At 38.0% G+C, this 23,920-nt stretch overlaps 1 protein-coding gene and 1 non-coding gene across 4 annotated transcripts; both read right to left on the bottom strand.

Moving 5' to 3' along the window:
* Positions 1-747: 747 nt before the first annotated feature.
* trnai-aau (transfer RNA isoleucine (anticodon AAU)) lies at positions 748-821 on the bottom strand. Its single transcript has one exon. It is a non-coding gene; the product is annotated as a tRNA-Ile (tRNA).
* Positions 822-5,146: 4,325 nt separating this feature from the next.
* Positions 5,147-23,796, bottom strand: pex1 (peroxisomal biogenesis factor 1). Of its 3 annotated transcripts, none has more exons than XM_055220155.2 (24): positions 23,561-23,796; positions 23,307-23,450; positions 23,144-23,227; positions 22,781-22,895; positions 22,007-22,701; positions 18,205-18,324; positions 15,453-15,576; positions 15,262-15,362; positions 15,079-15,173; positions 14,828-14,960; positions 11,828-11,924; positions 11,564-11,734; positions 11,332-11,486; positions 10,836-11,255; positions 10,495-10,629; positions 10,353-10,417; positions 7,572-7,714; positions 7,387-7,490; positions 7,118-7,294; positions 6,816-7,022; positions 6,504-6,698; positions 5,702-5,832; positions 5,444-5,545; positions 5,147-5,378 (listed from the first exon to the last, which is right to left on the bottom strand). In XM_055220155.2, exons 1-23 carry the CDS (start codon positions 23,666-23,668, stop codon positions 5,461-5,463), a joined length of 3,804 nt encoding a protein of 1,267 aa, XP_055076130.2. In that variant the 5' UTR covers positions 23,669-23,796; the 3' UTR covers positions 5,147-5,378; positions 5,444-5,460. The 3 variants fall into 3 exon arrangements, with proteins under 3 accessions (XP_055076130.2, XP_055076131.2, XP_055076129.2); XM_055220156.2 differs by having other exon boundaries at positions 5,147-5,545; positions 10,836-10,996; positions 11,069-11,255; XM_055220154.2 differs by having other exon boundaries at positions 5,147-5,545.
* Between the last annotated feature and the right edge of the window lie 124 nt (positions 23,797-23,920).

The raw sequence follows: 23,920 nt of genomic DNA, 5'->3' as shown, positions 1-23,920 counted from the left end.
AATGCATATTTCTCTTGTGCTATGAAGGGGGCATTTTTTGGAACATTTATGTGTTGGTACGATGTCATAAAATCATTTGGTTAAACTGTATATTTTTTCTTTGATTTTAAGCCTTGTGCTATGAAGAGGGCCTTTTTAATGTACATTTATGCTAGTTTGTCCTCAAAACGTGGAATGAAGAGAGAGTTAGAATATGAATATAAAAAAAATCAAACATAAAACCAACTTTACCACTGCCAATAATCAAATCGACTCCACCTGCAGGCAGAACTGCATAACTGCGCATGAGCAGTCACTAAAGTGAATCTGAGTCGCATCAAGTTGTAGACACGACAAAGTACAAAAAATTACAATATTCTGTTCCGACAGCAGAGCATTTTAGTGCGTTAAGCTACATCTAAAAAGTGATTTAATTGGAAGACATACAGTTACACAACATACACAAGTTACTAAACTGCAAGCAGTTATAAAACTAATGAACACATCTTTTCATTAGAAATTAAAGCAAACATTGAAACATAGAAATTAAGTAAATGCCATATCTGGATAGGCCTATAAACATTCATCACAACACCGTCCACATCATCAAAACGTCAAATCCTTGCTTGCCCTTTTCATTAGTCAGTAGTCTATGTTAAAAGTGATTTATAAAGCCAATTTGTTAATTGATTGTAAATCAGAAGATTATTATTTTATAGAGCACTCATACATACTTTATAAATTATTAGAAAAACAAAAAAATGAAACTGGCCAGTACGGGGATCGAACCCGCGACCTTGGCGTTATTAGCACCACGCTCTAACCAACTGAGCTAACCGGCCACGTGTGCGAGGGAAAACCTAATGTCGTGATGACGTAAAGCTCTTACGTCGGGCAGTTATTCAGGTTCGGTTGGAAATGAAATTCCCGTGAAATTAACACAGTCATCAAATATATGTGTGCATTTTGAGGCAAAACAAAGGGTAACGGTACTGATGTATTTTAAGAAATGTCATAGATTTTTTTCAGTTTGGACACCTCTTACATTTAGTCTAATACCTGTCCAAGAAACCACTGAGTTATATCTTAAAATCCACGAAAGCCTTTTTTGTCATGGCATTTTATCTGTATCCCTCACAGTACTGGGCTTCAGTGATCTTCTCTTACTTAAATCTGAGGTCATTCATCCGCTGAAATTCGACCCAATGGCCCTCAATCCTCCTCAGATGAACAGCTCAAGGAAAGATGAAGAATAATCTTTGTGGAAAAAAAGAAATATCCAAAAGACGTCTTAAGGTCTCCATGGACTTCTAGTGGGCAGAAATAATTTACTTTCACAATTTTGTGGCTGGTTCACAACAAGGGCCATTCACTCCTGTAGGGTTCCTGTTTTATGTTAAATACTTAGTTTGAGTATTAAAACCAGTGGCCAGTTGCATAAACAAAGCTACGAAGTTAAAGTGCACCTATTTCATTGGTAAAAATGTTATTTTGTATTTGGTATAATACAATGTATTTGTGTAGTTTAAAAAACACATTATTTCCCACAAACCGTACATTTTTGTAGCTCCAAATTTCACACTCTTCCTGAAACTAAGCGCACAAATTTGAAAAGCACTGTGTCCCTGATTGGCCAGTTAATCTGTACGTAGTGATTGGCTTGAATACCTCTGATATCAGCCAGAAATGTGACGCTCCTTACCATGTTTGAAAGATTCACTAGTGATGGGCAGTCCGGCTCTTTTCATAGATTCGGCTCTTCTGGCTCGGCCTTATTTTTATGATTTTTTGTTAGCAAAAAATACAGAGTTACTATTATTTAACATTATAATAAAGATTCGGCTCCACTGGCTCGGCTCTCATAGAAAAGCCGGCTCTTACGGCTCTGACTCCGGCTCTTTATTTAGTATCACTGGGAGACTTATTTTTTAGCCCAATTTAGCAACTGTGAATGGTTTGTGTGTTGGTATGCAATTTTTGTATCAATTGTTTTTATAAAAGCCTTATTTTTATGATTTTTTGTTAGGAAAAAATACAGAGTCACTATTATTTAACATTATAATAAAACTTTAATAAAAAAAATTAACAATTAACAGAACCACAGCAAACAAACCTAATAAATAAATGCAAAGTTAGTATTTTTCAGTTTTCACTCATGACTTAACTTTCTTCTTCTTTTTGGGAAAGCTAACACTTTCTCCCAATGCGCTTACATTTAAATCCTGCTTCCCCGCCTCTCTCTATCGCTTTGTGTACCTGGCCTGTACCAATGGTTTTTGGAGCGCCTATCCCCCTTTCTTCTTTCACATAATGGTATAATCCTAGTCTGTTTTCCCATTTGATTGGACGCATCGTGTGCCACATACAAATAGGTCCTGCCCCTGCCTACCGGCGAACGAAGATTCGGCTCTCACTGATGGGAGTCGGCTCTTCTCGCTCGTTACAAAGAATCGGCTCTTGGAGCCGGCTCGTTCGCGAACGACCCATCACTATCGCTCACAATGCAATGCTAACAGGAATTAACTTACAGGCTGTGAGACAAGCAGAAGAAATTATGATGTCGGTCTTGTCTACATCACCAATCTCAGGAAGTAAACTATTGCCTACAATCCATGTGTTTGTTGTAGTCCAAGAAAAGAGATTTACGTTGGAGATGATAACTCGCGTCATTGTTTACTTTGGGGTATGTACCTTTTGCATATTGTTAACATGTTCTAATACACACTTACACACCAAAGAAAATGTAAAAACGTGAAACGGAAAATAGGTGCTCTTTAAGACTTAAGAACCAATCTGACAAACTAGATCGGCTTCAAATTAGATCAATCTTCCTTTTTTTTTATAACTGACTTTTGTCTTGACTGGAAAATTGATTTTGAATTTTGCTACCTGCCACAAGATTCATATTATTAATACTGATTTATATACTGCTACTAAGCTGTGTGAATAAATAGAGACTGAATTGAGTGCAGTTTTTCATCCTGGACCACACCACATTCACAGTGCTGGTGACTTCTATTCTTGTACTATGATGTCACCTGTTTTCAGTCTGTTGTGGCTGAGATAGCTGAATGTGCATGGGCTCCTGTGGACCAACAAAACAACACTATACAGTACCAACAGCAGGGGACAAAACAAAAGCTTGCTATATTTAACTCAGCAGAAACTGCAGCATCAGGGTGTATATGTGTTAGCTGTGGCATGCTTTCCAGTCGCTCTGAATTCAGCTCATAGATCTGTGAGAAAGAAAGTTCAGCTACAGGAGGTCAAAACTGTGGATGTGCTGAGAAAGTTAATGAGAAGCGAAGGTGTAGAGGCTGTAGCTTCAGGGCATGTCCAAGGGGACTGGAGACTGTGAGAAATGTGAGGTTTGAGAAAATCAATTTAAGAGAACTCAGATCCTGGAGGGTTCACAGGTGTCCATTACACACAGAATAAACCAGAAGCCTCAGAGGCTTATAAAGTAGAGGATCCTTCTCTTCTACCAAAAATGGTAAGTGGCTCTGTGAATACAGATTCAGCAGATTGATGTGGGACTTTAGGCTTTAAACACTTGGAGTACACTGCCACCTATTGGTCACAGTCTGAGGGATGCTACGCTAAAAGACCCCTAGAAACAGCTAGTCTTATAAAATTACATTGAAATCACCTAAACAAACACGCCCATACCTCAATAGAATCTGGACCTTCATTTGATAGACCCGCCCCACACATACGCAACCCAGGCAACGATGCCGGTTAGTAGACACGCCCCTTACTGCTGATTGGCTACAAGTGTGTTTCGGTAGTTGGCCCGACTCCCTTTTCCAAAGTGCTTTTTAAAAATCCCGCACCCCACCTTTAAGCTTTTGCATCTGAGCTCTTGAAACAGTGGTGTGAAAAAGTGTCAGCCCCCTTCCTGATTTTTTTGCACGTTTGTCACACTTATTAAGAAGGGAAAACAAAATCCAAACCCACATGTGAAAAAGTGCTAAAGCAAACTTGGGTTATGCAGCAGGACACCAATTCAAAACACATCAGCAAGTCCACCTCTGAATGGCTGAAGAAAAACTAAATGAAGACTTTAAAGTGGCCCAGTTAAGATTCCATGGTATGACTTTATAAAAGGCGGTTCATGCTTGAAAACCAGACAGCAAGGTCAGAGACAGCAAGATTGTGAGATGAACAAATCGTTTTGGATTAAAAGGCTTGGATATTCCATTTCCTTGGACTTTTGGGGATTTATGAACAACTTGTTTTGGACAATTTCACCGAAACAGATAAAGGGAAGATTTTGAAGGTAAATAAATATCCTAAATCGGCACCGCCCGGTTAAGGTAACTAACAACTAGATTACAGTTTTATGACTGCTAAAAATCATGATGCTTTGTGTGTGCGCTTAATGGAATCCCAAAAGTCTAAGCTTTCCAACGATGTGCCGCATGACCGTATATTTTGAAGATTTAATGCTTCAAAGTTACAATGACATTTATGCAGCCTCACGTGCAAGGGAGGGGGTATACAGTGTACGGCACAGTGTTCCTTATCAGGTTAAAAACTACATGTTGTGTTTACTTTTGTTATCTTTGATTAATATTTACATTTGTTTCATGATCTGAAACACTGAAACATTAAAGTGTGACAAACATGCAAAAAATCAGGAAGGGGGGCAACACTTTTTCACACTACTGTATATAACTCTGTACATATTTTAGAGTGCAACCATTTCATTGATAAAAAACAACATTATTTTGTGTATTTGATACAATACAATGTCTTCCTGAAACGCACGGATTTTGTACAAAACTCATTGATCTGAAAAAAGCTGTGTCCCTGATTGGCCGGCTAATCTGTACATTGTGATTGGCCTGAATACCTCTGACGTCAGCCAGACATGTTTACTTTGGGGAATGTACCTTTTGCATATCGTTAACATGTACTAATACACACTTACATAACAAAGGAAATCTAAAATTGTGAATCGGACGATAGTTGCTCTTTAATATCTTGTACTGTATATATTTTTAATAAGACCATACTGAAAAACTTCATTTAAAGACATTTAAATTCACTACAGAAATTGAAGAAACAGAAAGTTTTTGGATTGTGAAGTTAGAAATATTATGACGAAAATAAAGTATATAACAGATCAAATTTATGCTGTCAAAAAGCAACACAAGCATCAAAATTCTTATAACAATTACCATTTATTAAAAGTTAATTACATATTTTCCATCTTTACATTTGTGATGTCATACATTTCATATAGCAGCAGCAAATCATAAAACACATCACTTAAAAAATGATCTTGAAATTATTATTCAGTAGGTGCTACTGATTTCAAGTCAAATTCCTGATACAATTACTCCTATTAATTATATTTACACATTTAGACTCGCAATGAGTTTTTAAGACTGCATTTACAATTAAGGCAAAGAAGACCACAAAGATTCACATTCTAATGCCCTGAGCTGTATAAATGCATGTACTGTAAAGCTCTCATTAAGCTAACGTTACCCTCTGACCTGCTTTAAATGAAGCACTGCTCTGAGACCTGCCTTCTTTTGAAGCTCCAAAAGACTCGTATCTGCACAAGAGAAACAGAAAACCAACACAATTATATAAAACAATAATGAAATGGCTTAGTATGGCTATACATCAATTGAATATACTTCAGGTGATTTTAATGAGTACTTCAGTACAAGTTTATTTACGGTACTGAGTGTAAAATGTGTTTGCTCACAGTTCAGTGTATCTCCTCCAGTCTTCTCTGCTGACAGATGCTCTAGTGTTAGCCAGAGCTGAGATCAGGTGAGTCTGGCATATGAGACAGCCAGGTTTACTGGGACCAGTCTGCACCAGAGATGAGTCATCCTATGAACACAAGAAAGTGGCAGATACCAACTGTGAATGTACTGTCAAGTGTTATATACTTCAACACTATGATTTTAACTTTACTAGTCTATAGCAAAGCCAGTAAAATTGCATAATTCTTGATATTAATACTTCTACTTTATTAATACTACTGCAAATATAAATATCTTATTTAACATAAAAATGATATTAAATTATTTAACAAAAATATACAGCCAGCCGGTTGTTATTACAAATATATCCGTCAGGATGGTACAAGACCTCACTTTGGTACATTTTAAAGGGACATTACACTTTTTAAAAAAATATATGCTTTGTCTCTATAGTTCCTAGACATATCTGCCTAGAAAACTATAGAAGAGTCAAGTTTTAAAAAGAAAAAATATTGAAACTCTTTGGTTATTTTTAGCGTGATGCTAATGGTCTAATCAGATTCAATGGATTATGCTAAGCTATGCTAAAAGTGCCAAGGCCAAACCCTTAGATCAGCTGAATGGATTCCAAAACTGTAAGAATGAAATGTTTAACTCTAGGGGAACTGGAAAATTAGCATATTTTCAAAAAAAGTGGAATGTCCCTTTAATACTGAAGTACTAATACCTTCTGACATTCCCATCCAGCACAAGGACAGACAAAACCAAAGAAAGACAAGAAACTAAAACATAACTGACCATGTTTCTGCGATAACTATTCTTTACAGCATTGATCTCTGCTTTGAGGCGCTCTGACTGCTCATTGGTCAGTTCCTGAAAGCCCTCCTTCACACAGGACATGAAGACTGGAGCATGACAAGAGCTCGCATCCCTCACAGATGTCCCTGTTAGGTCAGGAGCAGAAGAATTGGGGCCAGACAGGCACTGAGAGTTCTGAGAGCAGAGAGGGATGGAGTGTGTCATCATAAGCAACGTCACCATTTATTATAAAATTACATTGTTATAAAACTTATATATAAAATATACCAATTTGTACATTAACTCTATTACCAGTTCAGACTCGAACGAGCTACCAAAGTAAAGGCGCCAGATATTCTGACGTGGGTCTTCGGGTGGAAGCATGCTTTGGTCCAGCAAAACCATAGAGTGGTCCAGCCCTACGTCCCCTTCTCCGGCTGAGTCATCCGATCCACTGCTATGGTTCAGGAAAATTAAGGAAGACAGGCTGACGTCACTGTCTGAGCCCGAGCCCAGATCCTATTACACAAGCACACAGAGTAACATAAGCTTCAGATATGACATCTGACATATGTACTGTATATATCTCTATGTACGGTATATGTTTAACACACATGCAGAAGGTTGGGTCCCAGGCTGCTATGGATTGCCTCCAGCTGTGCATTATAGAGAAGAGCCTTCAGGTCTGCTCCAGTGAACAGCTCTGTTGCCACAGCAATCTGCTCCAAGTCCACATCTGCAGCCAGCGGCACAGAGCGAGTCAAAGCCTTTAGAATCTCCGACCGTGCCCCCTAAATGACAAACATGACTCCATTAACCAACATTGCACTTGGTTTTGGTATGAAGAGGGGAAACTGGTGTGTGTGCCAGACAGAACACTGACCCGATCTGGAGGAGGGCAGTAGAGAGACTTGTCCAAACGCCCGGGCCTAAGGAGGGCGGGGTCAATGAGATCAGGGCGACTGGTAGCAGCCAACACATACACCCCTGGAAGATAACAAAAAATGCAGTTACTGCACAGATAACACAAAACAATTGGCGGACATTTGATCTTCAGCCCTGGTGTACCTGTCAGCCCCTCCACTCCATCCAGCTGTGTGAGCAGCTGATTGACCACGCGGTCAGTGACTCCTGTGTTGTCGTGACCTCTTCGAGGGGCCAGCGAATCAAACTCATCAAAGAAGAGTATGCAGGGCTTAGCTGCTTGAGCCCTGCAGCAAAAAAAACAAAAAAACATTAAAGGATTAGTTCATTTTCTTAAAAAAAAATCCAGATAACTTACGCACCGCCATGTCATTCAAAATGTTGATGTCTTTCTTTGTTCAGTTGAGAAGAAATTATGTTTTTTGAGGAAAACATTCCAGGATTTTTCTCATTTTTATGGACTTTAATGGACCTCAACACGTAACAGTTTTAATGCAGTTTAAAATTGTAGTTTCAACTGAGTTTCTTTTAAAGGACTCTAAATGATCCCAAGTGAGGCATAAGGGTCTTATCTAGCGAAACGATTGTCATTTTTGACAAGAAAAATAAAAATATGCACTTTTAAACCATAACTTCTCGTCTATCTCCGGTCCTGTGACACGCCAGCACGACCTCACGTAATTGTGTAATGCTGTGGAAAGGTCAAGTGTTACATATATAAAACGCACATTTGCGGACCATTATAAACAATAAACTGACACAAAGACATTAATTAGTATCATTCCACACACAACAACGTTGGAACGGTCCTCTTTCTCCACACTTGTAAACACTGGGCCATAGTTTTGCATACGTCCTCTGTGACCTCTTGACGTGATGACGTATTACGTGAGGTCGCGCTGGCGCGTCACAGGACCGGAGATAGACGAGAAGTTGTGGTTTAAAAGTGCATATTTTTAATTTTTCTTGTCAAAAATCTTTTCTTGACAATCGTTTCGCTAGATAATCTCCTAATGCCTCGTTTGGGATCATTTAGACTCCTTTGAAACTGCAATTTTTTATTGCATTAAAACTGTTACGTGTTGGGGTCCATTAAAGTCCAAGAAAAATCCAGGAATGTTTTCCTCAAAAAACATAAATACTTCTCGACTGAACAAAGAAAGACATCAACATTTTGGATGACATGGTGGTGAGTAAATTATCTGGATTTTTTTAAGAAAATGGACTAATCCTTTAAGTCAAACCATACCTTTAACTAAAGATAGATACAGTATTGTTCAAAATAATAGCAGTACAATGTGACTAACCAGAATAATCAAGGTTTTTAGTATATTTTTTTATTGCTACGTGGCAAACAAGTTACCAGTAGGTTCAGTAGATTCTTAGCAAACAAATGAGACCCAGCATTCATGATATGCACGCTCTTAAGGCTGTGCAATTGGGCAATTGGTTGAATTAGTTGAGGGGGGTGTGTTCAAAAAAAGTGGCAGTGTGGCATTCAATCACTGAGGTCATCAATTTTGTGAAGAAACAGGTGTGAATCAGGTGACCCCTATTTAAGGATGAAGCCAACACTTGTTGAACATGCATTTGAAAGCTGAGGAAAATGGGTCGTTCAAGACATTGTTCAGAAGAACAGCATACTTTGATTAAAAAGTTGATTGGAGAGGGGAAAACCTATAAAGAGGTGCAAAAAATGATAGGCTGTTCAGCTAAAATGATCTCCAATGCCTTAAAATGGAGAGCAAAACCAGAAAGACGTAGAAGAAAACGGAAGACAACCATCAAAATGGATAGAAGAATAACCAGATTGGCAAAGGCTGAGCCAATGATCACCTCCAGGATGATCAAAGACAGTCTGGAGTTACCTGATAGTACTGTGACAGTTAGAAGACGTCTGTGTGAAGCTAATCTATTTTCAAGAATCCCCCGCAAAGTCCCTCTGTTAAAAAAAAGGCATGTGCAGAAGAGGTTACAATTTGCCAAAGAACACATCAACTGGCCTAAAGAGAAATGGAGGAACATTTTGTGGCCTGATGAGAGTAAAATTTTTCTTTTTGGGTCCAAGGGCCACAGGCAGTTTGTGAGACGACCCCCAAACTCTTAATTCAAGCCACAGTACACAGTGAAGACAGTGAAGCATGGAGGTGCAAGCATCATGATATGGGCATGTTTCTCCTACTATGGTGTTGGGCCTATTTATCGCATACCAGGGATCATGGATCAGTTTGCATATGTTAAAATACTTGAAGAGGTAATGTTGCCCTATGCTGAAGAGGACATGCCCTTGAAATGGTTGTTTCAACAAGAAAATGACCCAAAACACACTAGTAAACGGGCAAAGTCTTGGTTCCAAACCAACAAAATTAATGTTATGGAGTGGCCAGCCCAATCTCCAGACCTTAATCCAATTGAGAACTTGTGGGGTGATATCAAAGATGCTGTTTCTGAAGCAAAACCAAGAAATGTGAATGAATTGTGGAATGTTGTTAAAGAATCATGGAGTGGAATAACAGCTGAGAGGTGCCACAAGTTGGTTGACTCCATGCCACACAGATGTCAAGCAGTTTTAAAAAACTGTGGTCATACAACTAAATATTAGTTTAGTGATTCACAGGATTGCTAAATCCCAAAAAGAAAAATGTTTGTACAAAATAGTTTTGAGTTTGTACAGTCAAAGGTAGACACTGCTATTTTTTTGAACACACCCCTTTCAACTAATTGCCCAATTGCACGGCCTTGGGAGCGTGCGTGTCATGGGTGCTGGGTCTTGTTTGTTTTCTGGGAGTCTACTGAGCCTACTGGTGGCTTGTTTGCCACGTAGCAATAAAAAATATACTAAAAACCTTGATTGTTCTGGTTGGTCGCATTGTGCTGCTATTATTTTGAACAATACTGTAAAAGAAGTAATGTGCATGGACACACCTCTGAAACACATGCCTAACTGCCTGCTCACTGGCCCCGATGTACTTGCTGAGAAGTTCAGGACCCTGGAGATACATGCAACATAATCAACGTTTACTTTTCACTGATATCGATGTGCATACACTCACAAACGCATTGTCACCTTGATGCTGATGAAGTTCATGCCGCTCTCCTTGGCCACAGCTCCAGCTAGCAGGGTCTTGCCTGTGCCAGGAGCTCCATAAAGCAGCACACCAGAACACTGGCGGATGGGCAGACTGGAGAAAAGCAGTGGGTACTAGATGACACAAGACAACATGTTATTATAAAACATGGGGATATATAGTTTCCAACACTTGGTAATATAAAAACAAGTTCAAGTTCTTGATGTTTGTAGTTCATTCCTTCCCATGCATACACTTTAATTCAGTGGAGATTTATGATGACCGCTCCATACTTTTCTTGGCTAGGAACTTTAATTCCAGACATATTTCTGTACTATACCTTAGCTGGCAGAAGTACGATGTCCATCAGGAGCTGACGTGCCTGGTGAAGTCCACCGATACTCTCCATGCCTGCCCCGGTGGGCACCTGCAGCTGAGCTTCCCAGAGGGAGGGTGGGGTAAAGTCTTGAAGCGCCTGTTTGAAGTCTTTATAACTCAAATCTGTAGAACGAGTAAAATGAGCTGCAGTAGATTTCAGAAAGACTGCTGAATTATGAAAATAATAGAGCTCACCTTTAGTGCTGCCATTGCTTTTGTTGTGTAGTGTATAGGCATGGATTGCTCGCTCCAGCAGCAGGTTCAAATCTTGTGCCATGTATCCTTCTGTCACTTTGGCAACACTTTCCAGATCGAGAGTTGCTTGATAGTCCTGAAAGTGTTTCTTGTGTATCAAATTCCTCAAGATCTCGACCCGTTGAGCCTTTGAAGAGACATACAAACTAGTCATACAACTAGCAGGGCATATTTATTTTAAGAAAACAAGAAAGTCAACCCACCTGATCTGGTGTTGGGATCTTGCAGAAGCACTGGAAGAAGTGTAAGCCCTGCACCTTAGTCAGGCTCTGATGAAGTGAATGTTCACTCTGTGCTGTGACCATTAAAACAATGAGACTGGAACGTCTCATAATCTCACCCACCAAATGCATCAGACCTGTAACACACATCAAGTCCATCAAAGTCTGATAGTTTCTTACAGTTCTGATGGACACATTTGTTATGGCGTCTTACTCTGTGCAACATGCTGCCGCAGTACAGCCTCCGGCCCGTGCTCATGCTCAGGTGAAGATGCAGCACCGGTCACGTGATCCAAATCATCCAGCAGGACCACAGAGGGCTGCCTCCAAACCGCCTGCTCAAAAACCTCTTCCAGCCTCTGTCTGATAGTGTCTGCTCTCTTGCCTAGTAAATTTACGATATATGTCAGAAAATATAAACACGAATGGAATTATACATTAATTAAGCATCTTAGGTGAAACTTGCTGGAAAATATACCTTTCAATTTCTTACAGTCCAGCACTTGCACATGGGCATCCAACTCTTTACTCGCCTTCAGGCATAGCGCTCTAGAGAGACAAGACTTCCCACTGCCCTGTAAGGATCAGCAAAGGTTTCCCGTGTGCAAGATATTCACATAATAGAGACAGGTGTATAAAATAATGCTTTTTATTTCAACAAAATTCTATATTAGGGTGATTCACACGAAACCACGACACTAATGATTTTAGCTTTAAAATGTGTAATATAGTAACATTAAAAAGCATCAGAATTAACACAATACTGTGTTCTACCTAGTGCTGCCTCACGATTAATCGCGACTAATCGTTTGCAGAATAAAAGTTTTTCTTTACATAATATATGTGGGTGTACTGTGTATAATAATTATGTATAAATACACACATACACATGCATGTATATAATTAAGAAACATTTGCATGTGTATGCACACGTTTATATTTATATATAATCTATATTACATATAAATATAAATATATTTTATATAAATATATTTTTTCTTAAAATTATACATGTATGTGTGTGCATTTATATAAACATAATTATTATACGCAGTACACACACATATATTATGTAAACAAAAACTTTTATTCTGCAAATGATTAGTCACGACTAGGGCTGTCAATAGATTAAAAAAATTAATCTAGATTAATCGCATGATTTCATGAGTTAACTGCGATTAATCGCAAATTAATCGCACATTTTTATCCATTCTAAATTTACCCTAATTTAACACTTTTCAGGTTTTTAATATTCTAATCATATATACATATATAGATGCTTTATGCAAATGTATGTTAACAACAGCCTGTTTACATTTTAACAGAATCACCAGCCATTGTTTTGTATATGAATTTTCCTTTCAGAAGATTTTTCTTTCTCCATTTTTGTTTGCTGCTGCATCATTTGTGACCTGTGCTGGCAAGTTGAGTCGGAATTAGCAAATTTTTAAAAATAGTTGTTCATATTTTGACATTCTCTATTAAAACATAGAACAATGCATGATTTGTTGAAATATAACAAAATATGACAGAACTACACGTGTTTGAAGTTGAAAGAGTCAAATTACCACAAACATTTCCACATCCATACATTATATTACCACATCAATACCTTAAAATCACTGGTAAAACTAATAGATTTAGCACACACAAAGCAAAAACATCATCAATGTATGTTCAACTTTTTTTCCTTTTGTTTGATTGACATTGAGACAGACTGCTTAAAATCTAAGTGATCTAATACACATCAGATAGTTTTACCCAACAGTTAACCAAACATTTACTTAAAACATAACAGATTATAGAGCCTACCTGCGTGAATTCTTATCAAAACAGATATTTGTAAAACTGTAATTTTGTGTAGATGTCTATATATCCGGGTCGCGCACTCGCGCGTCTGTGTGCACGCGCTTCAGATATCAGTCAGTCAGCGTGAGGGGATTAGTGATGGGCAGTCCGGCTCTTTCCATTGATTCGGCTCTTTCGGCTCAAGCGCTGGCTCTACATTTTAGTGATGGCAGTCCGGCTCTTTTCATAGATTCGGCTCTTCTGGCTCGGCTCCCTTAGAAGAGCCGGCTCCCCTGCATGCGTCTGAAGATTCGGCTCTGCTCGTTCGCTACAAAGAATCAGCTCTTAGAGCCGCTCGTTCGCGAACGACCCATCACTAGAGGGGATCGCTTTTGAGTCTTGTCGCTCTTAATAACTCTTTAACATTAATCAGGTACCGAACTTTATCTCTCTTAATGACTCTTTTAACATCAAGCAAGTCCTGTAGTCTATTTTCTAAGTCATGCATAAAAGCGAAACCAAAATGAATTGAGACGCATCTTTGTATTAGATTAAGCATTAGGAGGACGGTAACGTTACACCTCTCAGACGTATAAATAAAGATCATATCAGATGTCAGACGAGCATTTAGAGCATTGGATTTGGTAGACAATTTGCTTAATGTTCTTATTTCTATGAAAACCTTTTACTCATTTAGAGAGAGGCACATTTGTCTGCGTCTCTGTTCATTCAACTATGGGCTGGACTAAGGGTCAAACAGAAATTGCGCGTTGCGTTAATCTCCGTTAATAAAATTAGTGGCGTTAAAATGAATTTGCATTAACGCGTTATTAACGCGTTAATTTTGACAGCCCTAGTCACGACTAATCGTGAGGCAGCACTAGTTCTACCTTGCACAATGTGTGATTTCAACATAAGAATTTATAATTGGAAATTTTATCTCATTTTCTGCTGAAATTCTCATTACCGCAATGTGTCCGGCTGTGTTTGAACATGCGTTATGTTGTAATTTAATCAAATTAACACAAAAATATGAAGAAAAAAAATAAATGGATGAAGAAAATTTAGGAAAATGATGTGTCCATGCCTGATGTTCTCATCCTCCGCAACACTTTTTGAGAACAGTTTAAGCACACATACAGAATTTTAATAAAGTTTGATTTTGAGTGACCAAGAACATGGACCAGTTACTTCAAGACGGCTACCAGGTAAGATAATTTTTTTACAGTTAATTTGAAATATTGTCTTGTCAGAATGCTTACATGACATTTTGATTATCATTACCGCAACAGATGCTTATTAAATGTTAATTTAATTAATAGAAGCATAATACTTTGATTTTAAATGCATGTGCAGAATCTCCAAATTATGTTCTTTCAGGTTTTCATTTTGAAAATATGTCAGGGTTGATGTTTTCTGACTGTTGCGGTAATGAGATTTTTTAGGACTAATTTTTTTAATTATGTTACAAAAAGTGTTAAATGATAAGTAAAAGTTTTTAAATTAATGTTCCCATTTACTCCAGACTTTGTTTTTCAATGTCTGGTGGGAAAAAAATTAATTTAAGCAATTTTTACATTTTTCTGCTTGACATTTTTAAAACCAAGTTTTCGTGAGAATCACCCATTAAGGTGCTGTATTTAAAGTGGAAATATATCAAATATCCATTGAATGGAACCCAGAAGGTTACCTTTGCTCCTGTAATGAGCAGAGCTCCGCCCCTAAGTCCACGTCCCATTGAAACCAGCTCGCGGGAGAGAGGACCTCTCATTAGAGCATGAGAGATGTGTTCAAAGGCCAATCTGCTGATATCCTCTATCCCACTGAGCAAACACAGAGGACCCATTAGATTGTAACAATCACAATGAAGAACAGCTACTCTTATCCATCAAAGAGTTCATTGCTAAAGATATTTAGGTATTTATCCAGTTTTAAGCATACCCAAGAGAGCTGAGGCTGGGGAAACCAAGAAATTGATCTTTATTATCACAGTCTGAAGAGCCCCTCTGGTCCAAATGATGCAGCTCCTTTACAATCTAAATGAAAATGTTGAAGAATTGAGCTGGAAGGAGAACGGAAATAAAGGTCTAAAAAAACGTGAAAAATAAAATATGTGAATAATACCTGTATGTCTGTTTTCTTTAATAAACCAGTCGATAGAAAGAACATCTCATCTTCTTGCTGTTGCTCTGGTTTCAACACACTTACGGCAAATTCAGCCTTTCCTGAGAAGTGAGAAACACTGTGAGACTATTGCAATTGTAAACCTATTAAAAAGTTAAGAGAAACAAACCACTAGATGTTCTTCTACAGACCTTCAGCACAGTGTAAGAGGATAATGTTGGAGCGTGGCGTCAGACAGGAGAGCGGCTGATGACTCTGAGCATGCAGCCAGTCAAGAAATGCAGTCTGAAGCTCGTCCTCTTTCTCGCTATCTGCCTGTAGATAGACAACAATAGCTTACAACCAGAGATGGGCATAAATACATGGAAATGTATTTCAAATACAAATACAAAATACTGTGTCGAAAAATGTATTTAAATACAAATACAAAATACTGTGAGGAAAAATGTATTTAAATACAAATACAGTATTTTGTATTTTGAAAATACACAAAATACATGTGAAATTGGTGATTCTGTGCAAGTATCCCTATTAGGCTGAAATCTATCTGGGTCTATTTCTGAATGCCAAAAAGGATTTAGATGTGTGCAACTACTTAGAAACTTTCATTTTATTTTACGTACCTCTTGCTTTCCCCTGCCCTGTAAAAAATAGAAAACTAGAAAAAAAACTTGGTAACACTTTACTTGAAGGGGTGTGCATAAGGCCGACATGACACATTCATAATCATAACATGACGTGTCATGAACATGAAGAAGATTTTATGCACATTTATGACAACTGCCATTAAGTGTCATTTACTCAGTTATGTAATTTTTAATGCAAAGATGACATTGTTTGAGATAACTTTGTTATGGCATTAAGTGTTAATACTATGTCAAATATTATTAATACTCGGTCAAATAAACATTATGAACTGAAGAATATTCATGATGCTGTTATAAAAACTATTTAACAGAGTATTAACACTTAATGACATTTTAATGACAAATTATATTTGTATCACTGGTAAAAAGTGGTCAGTTATGTTGTCTTGGTTAATGTCAAGTTGTCATGGCAAGTTATGATGTATGGGTTAAAGCAACACAATGTAGTTTCCATGTAAAAATGACTTACAGCTCCCTCATGTGGTTGAAAAGCGCAACAGTGTCTGGTATCAGACACTCTTCTGCAGGCAGGGGGAGGGGCGGGGCTGTGTTTCCTACCCTCCACCGCCACTTTCAGAGTGTGCTTGTAGCAGCTAGGAGGCTGCTCAGGTTGCAGCAACAGTACAATTTGTCCAGTTAAAAGTTGTTCTATCACTGAAATAATTTTAGAGACATTATTTAAAGGTAAAAAAACTACATAGTGTTGCTTTAATGTCAAGTTGTCATAACAAAGACATCTCAAACAATGTCATCTTTGTCATTTGTTCAATTATGTCATTTTTATTGCAATTAATGACAGTTGTCATAAACATCCATAAAATCTCCTTCATATTCATGACACGTGTCATGTTATGATTATGAATGTGTCATGTCAGCCTTGTGAACACCCCTTCAAGTAAAGTGATGTTTTATAAAAACATCATAAAAACTTTTTCATGTGTCGTCAAAATGACCCACAACCTAATCAGTTTATATGTTAAGAAATCCATGCATTTACAAACGTCTCACGAGACAAATTATTCGGCAAACTAATTCCTCTCATTGCTGCTTTTTGATGGTTTTGAGAACAATTACTCACGAGTCGCCCCCTGTCATTTCACAGAATTATACAACGGAGAGCACGTCAAGCATAAAAGCCTTTTAGGTTTACACAGTTTTTCAATATTTTACTATGTTCTTACCTGATGAATTAATACATGCCTATCTTTTTTCAATACTGTATGTGCACTTAATCTTTGCACAGCATGTCATGAATGTGTTAGCATTTAGCCTAGTCCCATTTATTCCTTAGGATCCAAACAGGGAGGAATTTAGAAGCCACCAAACACTTCCATGTTTTCCCTATTTTAAAGACTGTTACATAGTTACACAAGTAAGTATGGTGGCACAAAATAAAACGTGATTTTTAAGTGAATAAAAATGAGAACTATATTGTATGGCGGAAGAGCACATTGCAGCACTTCAACCTCTGGCGCAGTAACATCATTACTCCTGTGAAGATGTTACTGCGCACTGAGGTCGAAATGCTGCAAACTATGTGCTCTTTCTCCATTCATTGAAAAAAGATAGTTATGTATTAATTTGTCTAAGTTGAGGTAAGAACATAGTAAAATATAAAAAAAACTGTGGTTTTCCTTTAAGTCAAAAGTGTAGACCAATTTGTCAGCGTTCAACACTCTGTCTCAGTCATGCAATGTGCAAGTGTAGCGTGCAACTGCCTGCCAACGTGCAAGAGTGAATTTGAATTTCCTTTTGCGACAGTTATAACACAAATCACATCACACCCAATAATTCAATCGCCTTTGCTTTATTTCCCACTCCAACATTTCAATTATTGCCCACTAAAAGCTGCACAGATATATTTGCTTACCTGAACTCTGGTGTCTGGTCTGAACTAGTTGATGCATGAAAAGAGCACCCTGACTGGTTGACTGGCTCAAAGTATTTTGAGTATTTTAAAAATACAAAAATACTCATCTTAAATGTATTTAAAAATACAAATTACATTTCATTTTTTGCAAAGGCTTTAAAATACAAAATACTATTTTGTATTTCAAATACGTATTTTAAATACATGTATTTGAAATACTGCCCATCCCTGCTTACAACTATATATATTGAGCATATTTTATATTAATACCCAACTTTAAAAGTTTTTGATTCAACTTAACAAAGTAAGTTACCTGGTTGCACTAAAATTTTAAGTTAATTCAACTTAAAAATATTTGTTAGCGGCTAGCTCAAAAAAGTTGTTTAAGGCAACCAGGTTGAACCAACTTTTTTACAGTGTACTTACCAGTTGTTGTAATGGTTGTAGCATGACTGCCTCTGCTACCCTGGGTGTTGATTTTAGGGGCTGTATTCTGACAGCAGAATGAATGTCTATCCCCAATCGCTTCTGCATCACTTCTGGGATCTAACAGATAAAACAGAAATATAAATTGATTGTGACTTTTTTATGAAATCAAATACTGTAGCAAAGGGATGGGCCGATAAGTCAGGGGATGATGCTTGCTATGCTTCTCAATTACACTGAAATGCCGCTACATCCAAAAGCCAGAGGGCTCTCTCATGCAAAAACTCAATATGGGCCGCAGAAGAAGAACCATTTACACACATCTCCTGGAAATGGCTTAAAGGGATAGTTCACTTTAAAATGAATTTCTGATGAACATAAAAGAAGATATTTTGAGAAATGATGGTAAACGCACAGCAGTAAGTGACCATAGACTTCTATAGTAGGAAAAACATATTTTGGAAGTATTGTGATAATAAATGACTAAGGAAATATTTTGATAAATGATGGTAAGCACACAGTTGACGGTAACCATAAAATTCCATCATATTTTTTTATTCCTACTATGGAAGTCCATGGTCACTTACTGCTGTGCGTTTACCATCATTTCTCAAAATATCTTCTTTTGTGTTCATCAGAAAAAAGAAATTCATACAGGTTTAGAACAACATGAGGGTGAGTAAATGATGACAGAATTTTCATTTTAAAGTGAAATATCTCTTTACGCATATAGTTATTTAGCTGTTCTTCAAAGTTCCTTCGGGGATAATAAAGGTTATGTTTTCAAATGTTACTTTTTCAAATGCATGTTTCATTGGATGCACGTGCGCTGTCACGGTTACGCGTCTGGTCGGAACTCTACGTCCAATTTCTGTTTGTTTAATAGTCTGACTAGACTAAAATGAACTCTGGAACAAATACCTCGTCAAAAATAACAAATGTTTTGGTTTCCTAAAGACAAAAGGAGACAGCGATCATGAATCACCGCTATGTGAAGGGAGGTTTGGCAGCCGGTTTGTAGTTAACATTAGAGCCCGACCGATAAAGGATTTTGAAGGCCGATCCCGATACAAATGTTTGTTGGTTTTAAAAACCGATAAGCCGATATATCGGCCGATAATTTTTTTTTCAGAAACGTGCAACAAAACATTAACAGATTTCCCTAACAGATTGCTGCTACAGCCACAACTATTACTTCTACCAGCATTATTATTATTATTATTATTATTGACAGTAATAATTACAAAAAATAATGATGACATTATTACTATCATCATCATTTATATTATCATTAAACAAGATAAAGGTCACTCCTTAATGTTTGTGTGCGTGTGTAATAATTAGTCCCTATATTGCCTTATAAGCTACACTATAATTACCATATATACCCGAATATAAGACGACCCCCCCCCACACTTTTCCAAACGTATTTTGGGATTTTTACCAGAAAATACTTTTATTTTAATTTTTATTATCCCTCTCTCTTTCTCTCTCTGTATCTCATGCATTCACCTCTCTCTCTCTGCGTCTTGGGCGCGCGCACCTCTCTCTCTCTCTCTGGGTCTCGGACGCGCGCACCTCTCTCTCTCTCTGCGCCTCGCGCGCTCAACTCTCCCCCTCCCTCTCTCTTTCTCTCTCGGCAAGTTTAAGTTAATAAAAAAAAACTCGTCTTATATTCTACAATGTCAGCTTGCTTATCCCTTTACATGCACTTTTTAAATTCGTTCCTTCAATCTACATTAAACCATTTTCAATCATCAGTTGCTGTCTGCCGCCTTAAACCTACTATTTAGCGATCTAAAACCATTATGTGACTCGTTAATGCTGCGGTTGAATGACAGTCTGCAACGCACACTTGGCGTCAGTGGATTTCACACACGTGTAAAAGAAAAGCGAACTTTTATGCACAAGCTACGTTTGATACTTTTTCTCTATGTCTAAATGTTCACTCCCCTCAAGTCTAACTTTCATTTTACAATGCAGGGACTGTAACAAGAGAAATGCTAGTTATAAATACAGTAATCATTACTTTATTTAGGCTGAATAAGTTCGTTGTGGTTTTCAAGCTAATGTTAGCGGTCTTCCACTGATACAGGCATTAGCAGGTCTATGACGAGACATAATTTAGCAAAGGATAAAGTCACACTGCAAATTGTAAAACATACATTTTCAATATAACAGGCTAAGGAGAGATGATACGTCTCATTGCTTTAACTGTCACGCTATTAAAGAAATACATCAGTCACATTGTCAAAAGTTAAAAGGACAGTCATTCAACTACACTGTAACAACGTAACATTACTAGGTAATTCCGCTTCACTCTCAGCTAATTGAACAGCAGCAAAACTGGACATGATAGTCACACATTTTGTCATGCTTATTTGAGTTAAGATACCTGATTAGGATGTTCTTTAATTGTTATTCAAGCAATGTATGTCTCGTGACCAACTCACCGTGAACCAAACCGCTGTTCTCTCTGACCCGGTCTGGCTGTATCAGCGGGTTTCAGAATGTGTGACGTGTTATACACGAGTGCTGCCAACAGGGAGAGCACGAGTAATGCCCTCTGGTGGACAAACTATTTAATGGCAATACTTATGACATGCTTGAAGGCTGGTAAGCCCGTTTAAATTTTTTTTTTAAATATTCGTTTATCGGCCATTATGAACGCCGATACCGATAGTTTGAAAAATGCCTAATATCGGCCGATAATATCGGCCTGCCGATATATCGGTCGGGCTCTAGTTAACATTGTATACATTATAGTACACATTTTACACAGCACCGTTAGCTGAGGTTTTTTTATATGAAATATGAACTAAGGTAATCAATTGTTTATTTTGCTTGTTTTAGAAATAAACTACTCTAAAAGGACTTCTTGTTATTGATTCTTAGCGGAGTTCAGTTTACCGGAAGTTAAGTTCGTTCCACGAAAGCCGTTTGTTTATGTTGTTACTGCTGAAGCGGTCTATAAACGATTCAAACTAACAGTTATTTCAGACTGATAGGGATTTCCTACTGATCAAACGCGGTAGTACATAAAAAAGCTGTACATCAAAGAGCGTAAAAGTGATTGATATTAATCTCGGGTCAGGTAAGGATCGGGCTGAAAAAATTGCAGGCATTGTCGGGCTGGGGTCGGGCTTGAACACTACGGTCCAGGGCCGGGTTAGGGCTGGAGTTTTTGGCCCGTGCAGGGCTCTACTACTAAGACCGACGGAAAATTAAAAGTTGCGATTCTCTAGGCAGATATGGCTAGGAACTATACTCTCATTCTGGCCTAATAACCAAGGACTTTGCTGCCGTAACATGGCTGCAGGAGGCGCAATGATATTACACAGTGCCCGAAAATAGTCCCCTGCTATTGAAAGTTACTAAGGGGACTATATTCGGCTGCTGGTGAGATCAGCTGAATGGATTCCAAAATGGCAAAATTCAAATATTTAAACTCTTGAGGAGCTCGAAAATGAGAATATTTTCAAAAAAATTGGAGTGTCCCTTTAAGTTAGGAATAATTGATGATGGGCCATTTAATTATTTGAAAATAATGCACACCTAAGGTGGTAATTGTCAAATAATTTAAAGGACCAGAGTCAATTATTCATCTTATACCACGGTTACCACAAACATTCCTCTGATGGTTATCTTAGGAAATGTGACAGGTCAGCTGTGCGTTTATCGAAAACTAATGCATGCCCGTGGACCATTTCTCAACCAATCAGAATAAAGCATTCTTCAGCCCCGTGGTATATATAATAGTAAAATAATAGTAACAGACAACATGGACAATAGAATAACTTACCCAAACTTTCCCAGAGTAAATTTCTTCACTTCTGTCAAATTTCTGATCTTCCTGCAGCTTCTCTATATTGTGACAGAGCATCCTGACCACAACACTGTTTTCCTTACTCTCCTCTGAGTCTTTTTCTTTGTGAGGTCCGTCTTTGATTTTCTTCTTCTCCATGGCCTGCTTGACTCTCTCCCTGATTTCTTTAGGAGAAAGAATGATTGAAAGTTTCCCGTATGTTAAAGCAAACTGCCCTGGACTCCAGTTTTCTTGCTCTTGCAGGTTCCATGGTAGTATATGTACATCTCCATAACAAGAACCATGGTGGTTGATAGATTTAGGAGGGGTTCCACATGTTCTGAGAAAACAATCTTTCAGTAAAGTGGGAATGGTGGGAACTGCAAGATTCTCTGTGGCAGGCTTGCGTTGTCCTGTAAACAAATATCCGATCAGGCTTTTCAGGTCGGCTATACCACTCCGTTGACCCTCATTCGGACTCTCTAGTGGATCTCTGAAGGTTTCATGTTGGATGTTGGAGGACAAAGCGGAGGTATATGTGAGGTCAGCATTCTGCTGTCTTTGTAAATGCTGGTTTGTTTCCATGGCATAAGTTTGAAGGAGCTGTTCTCCTCCTAGACGAAGTTTTGGGGAGACAACAAGCTCGGTGAACTGCTCCAGTCGGCCATATGGAACAGATGGAGATAGGGATGCTGAAAAACAAAAGCAAACTGACATTAAAGTAAGCTGTTTATACAATATCTCCTGTATGATAAAACTTGGGGCACTCACCTATCCTTATGTAGATGACAGTGTGTTGATCCACCCATACAGGGAACACACCGCCATTGTAGACCACTCGAATTTGATCCAAGAGTTGCTGTTCCAGAGCCATGCTGTGGAGCTCCTGAAAATAGCATTTATGGTATTAGCACAAACCTTTTATTACTGTATAATTATTATCAAATGTCTTGATATTATCTAATATTTTATATACTGCCCAGCCCAAGTATTGCCTATACAAGTGCATTATGCTTCTGTAACTTTAAATCAATCCGTTAATTTACATTTTGGCCTAATTATTGCACTTAGCATGGTCAGCAAACTAAACATTTCAAAACAATAAAAATGAATTTCTTGCTGTCATATGCTCACCAGTATCTCCCAGTCATCTGTGGACAGAGGCTCTACAAACACCTGCTGCACTGACTGCACCTGATGACATGGCCGCAAGAAGCCCTAAAATACATCATATCCATCTTCTTCATCAGTTCACTCTTATCAGTAACACTAACATGTCTTAACCAATAATATTAACCTGTTCTCCCTCTTTGAGTCCAAGCTTTTCTCCCAGCTGTCTGCTGATCTCAACTCTATCCTCTTGACCTGAAGACTGTCTGGATCTGATCCAGCTAAGGAACACAAGTGCAGAAACGCCCCATGACAGCTCCAAGATCTGTTTCTGTCAACAGCGAATTAGTGTTAGATTAGTAAAACTTACAAAAGATAAACATAAAATACAGTGTGGAGTTTTGACATGCATATAAAATAGATCTGCTAGCTGCCGCACACCTCATGGAGACCGAGATGAATGGCGAAGTTTGCTGTCAGGTGAAGAAAGCAGTTTTTGGAGTTGTTGAAGACCACCGTGACAGGTTGTATTCCCTGACCCCCCAACATTGCATGCGAGGCTGCAGAAACCTCGCTTCTTCAAAAAGATTATCTCTTATTTGAATTAATGTGTCGTTTTACAGAGACAGTTAACGTTAAACTGTACATACGAGCTGCTACTCAGACATAAGTAGATAATATATTGTTCTAAGCATCTAAGCGCTGTCCGAGCAAACACCTAGTCTCGATTAGTGATGTCTTATGATATATATATAATAAAGGTCGCAACGATTAAATAAAACATTAAATAGAACAGATAAA

This window comes from Misgurnus anguillicaudatus, chromosome 20, assembly GCF_027580225.2.
Source record: "Misgurnus anguillicaudatus chromosome 20, ASM2758022v2, whole genome shotgun sequence".
Lineage (NCBI taxonomy): Eukaryota > Metazoa > Chordata > Actinopteri > Cypriniformes > Cobitidae > Misgurnus > Misgurnus anguillicaudatus.
Note: the sequence above shows the minus strand (reverse complement) of the source record. Positions and strands in the feature narration are given on the sequence as shown.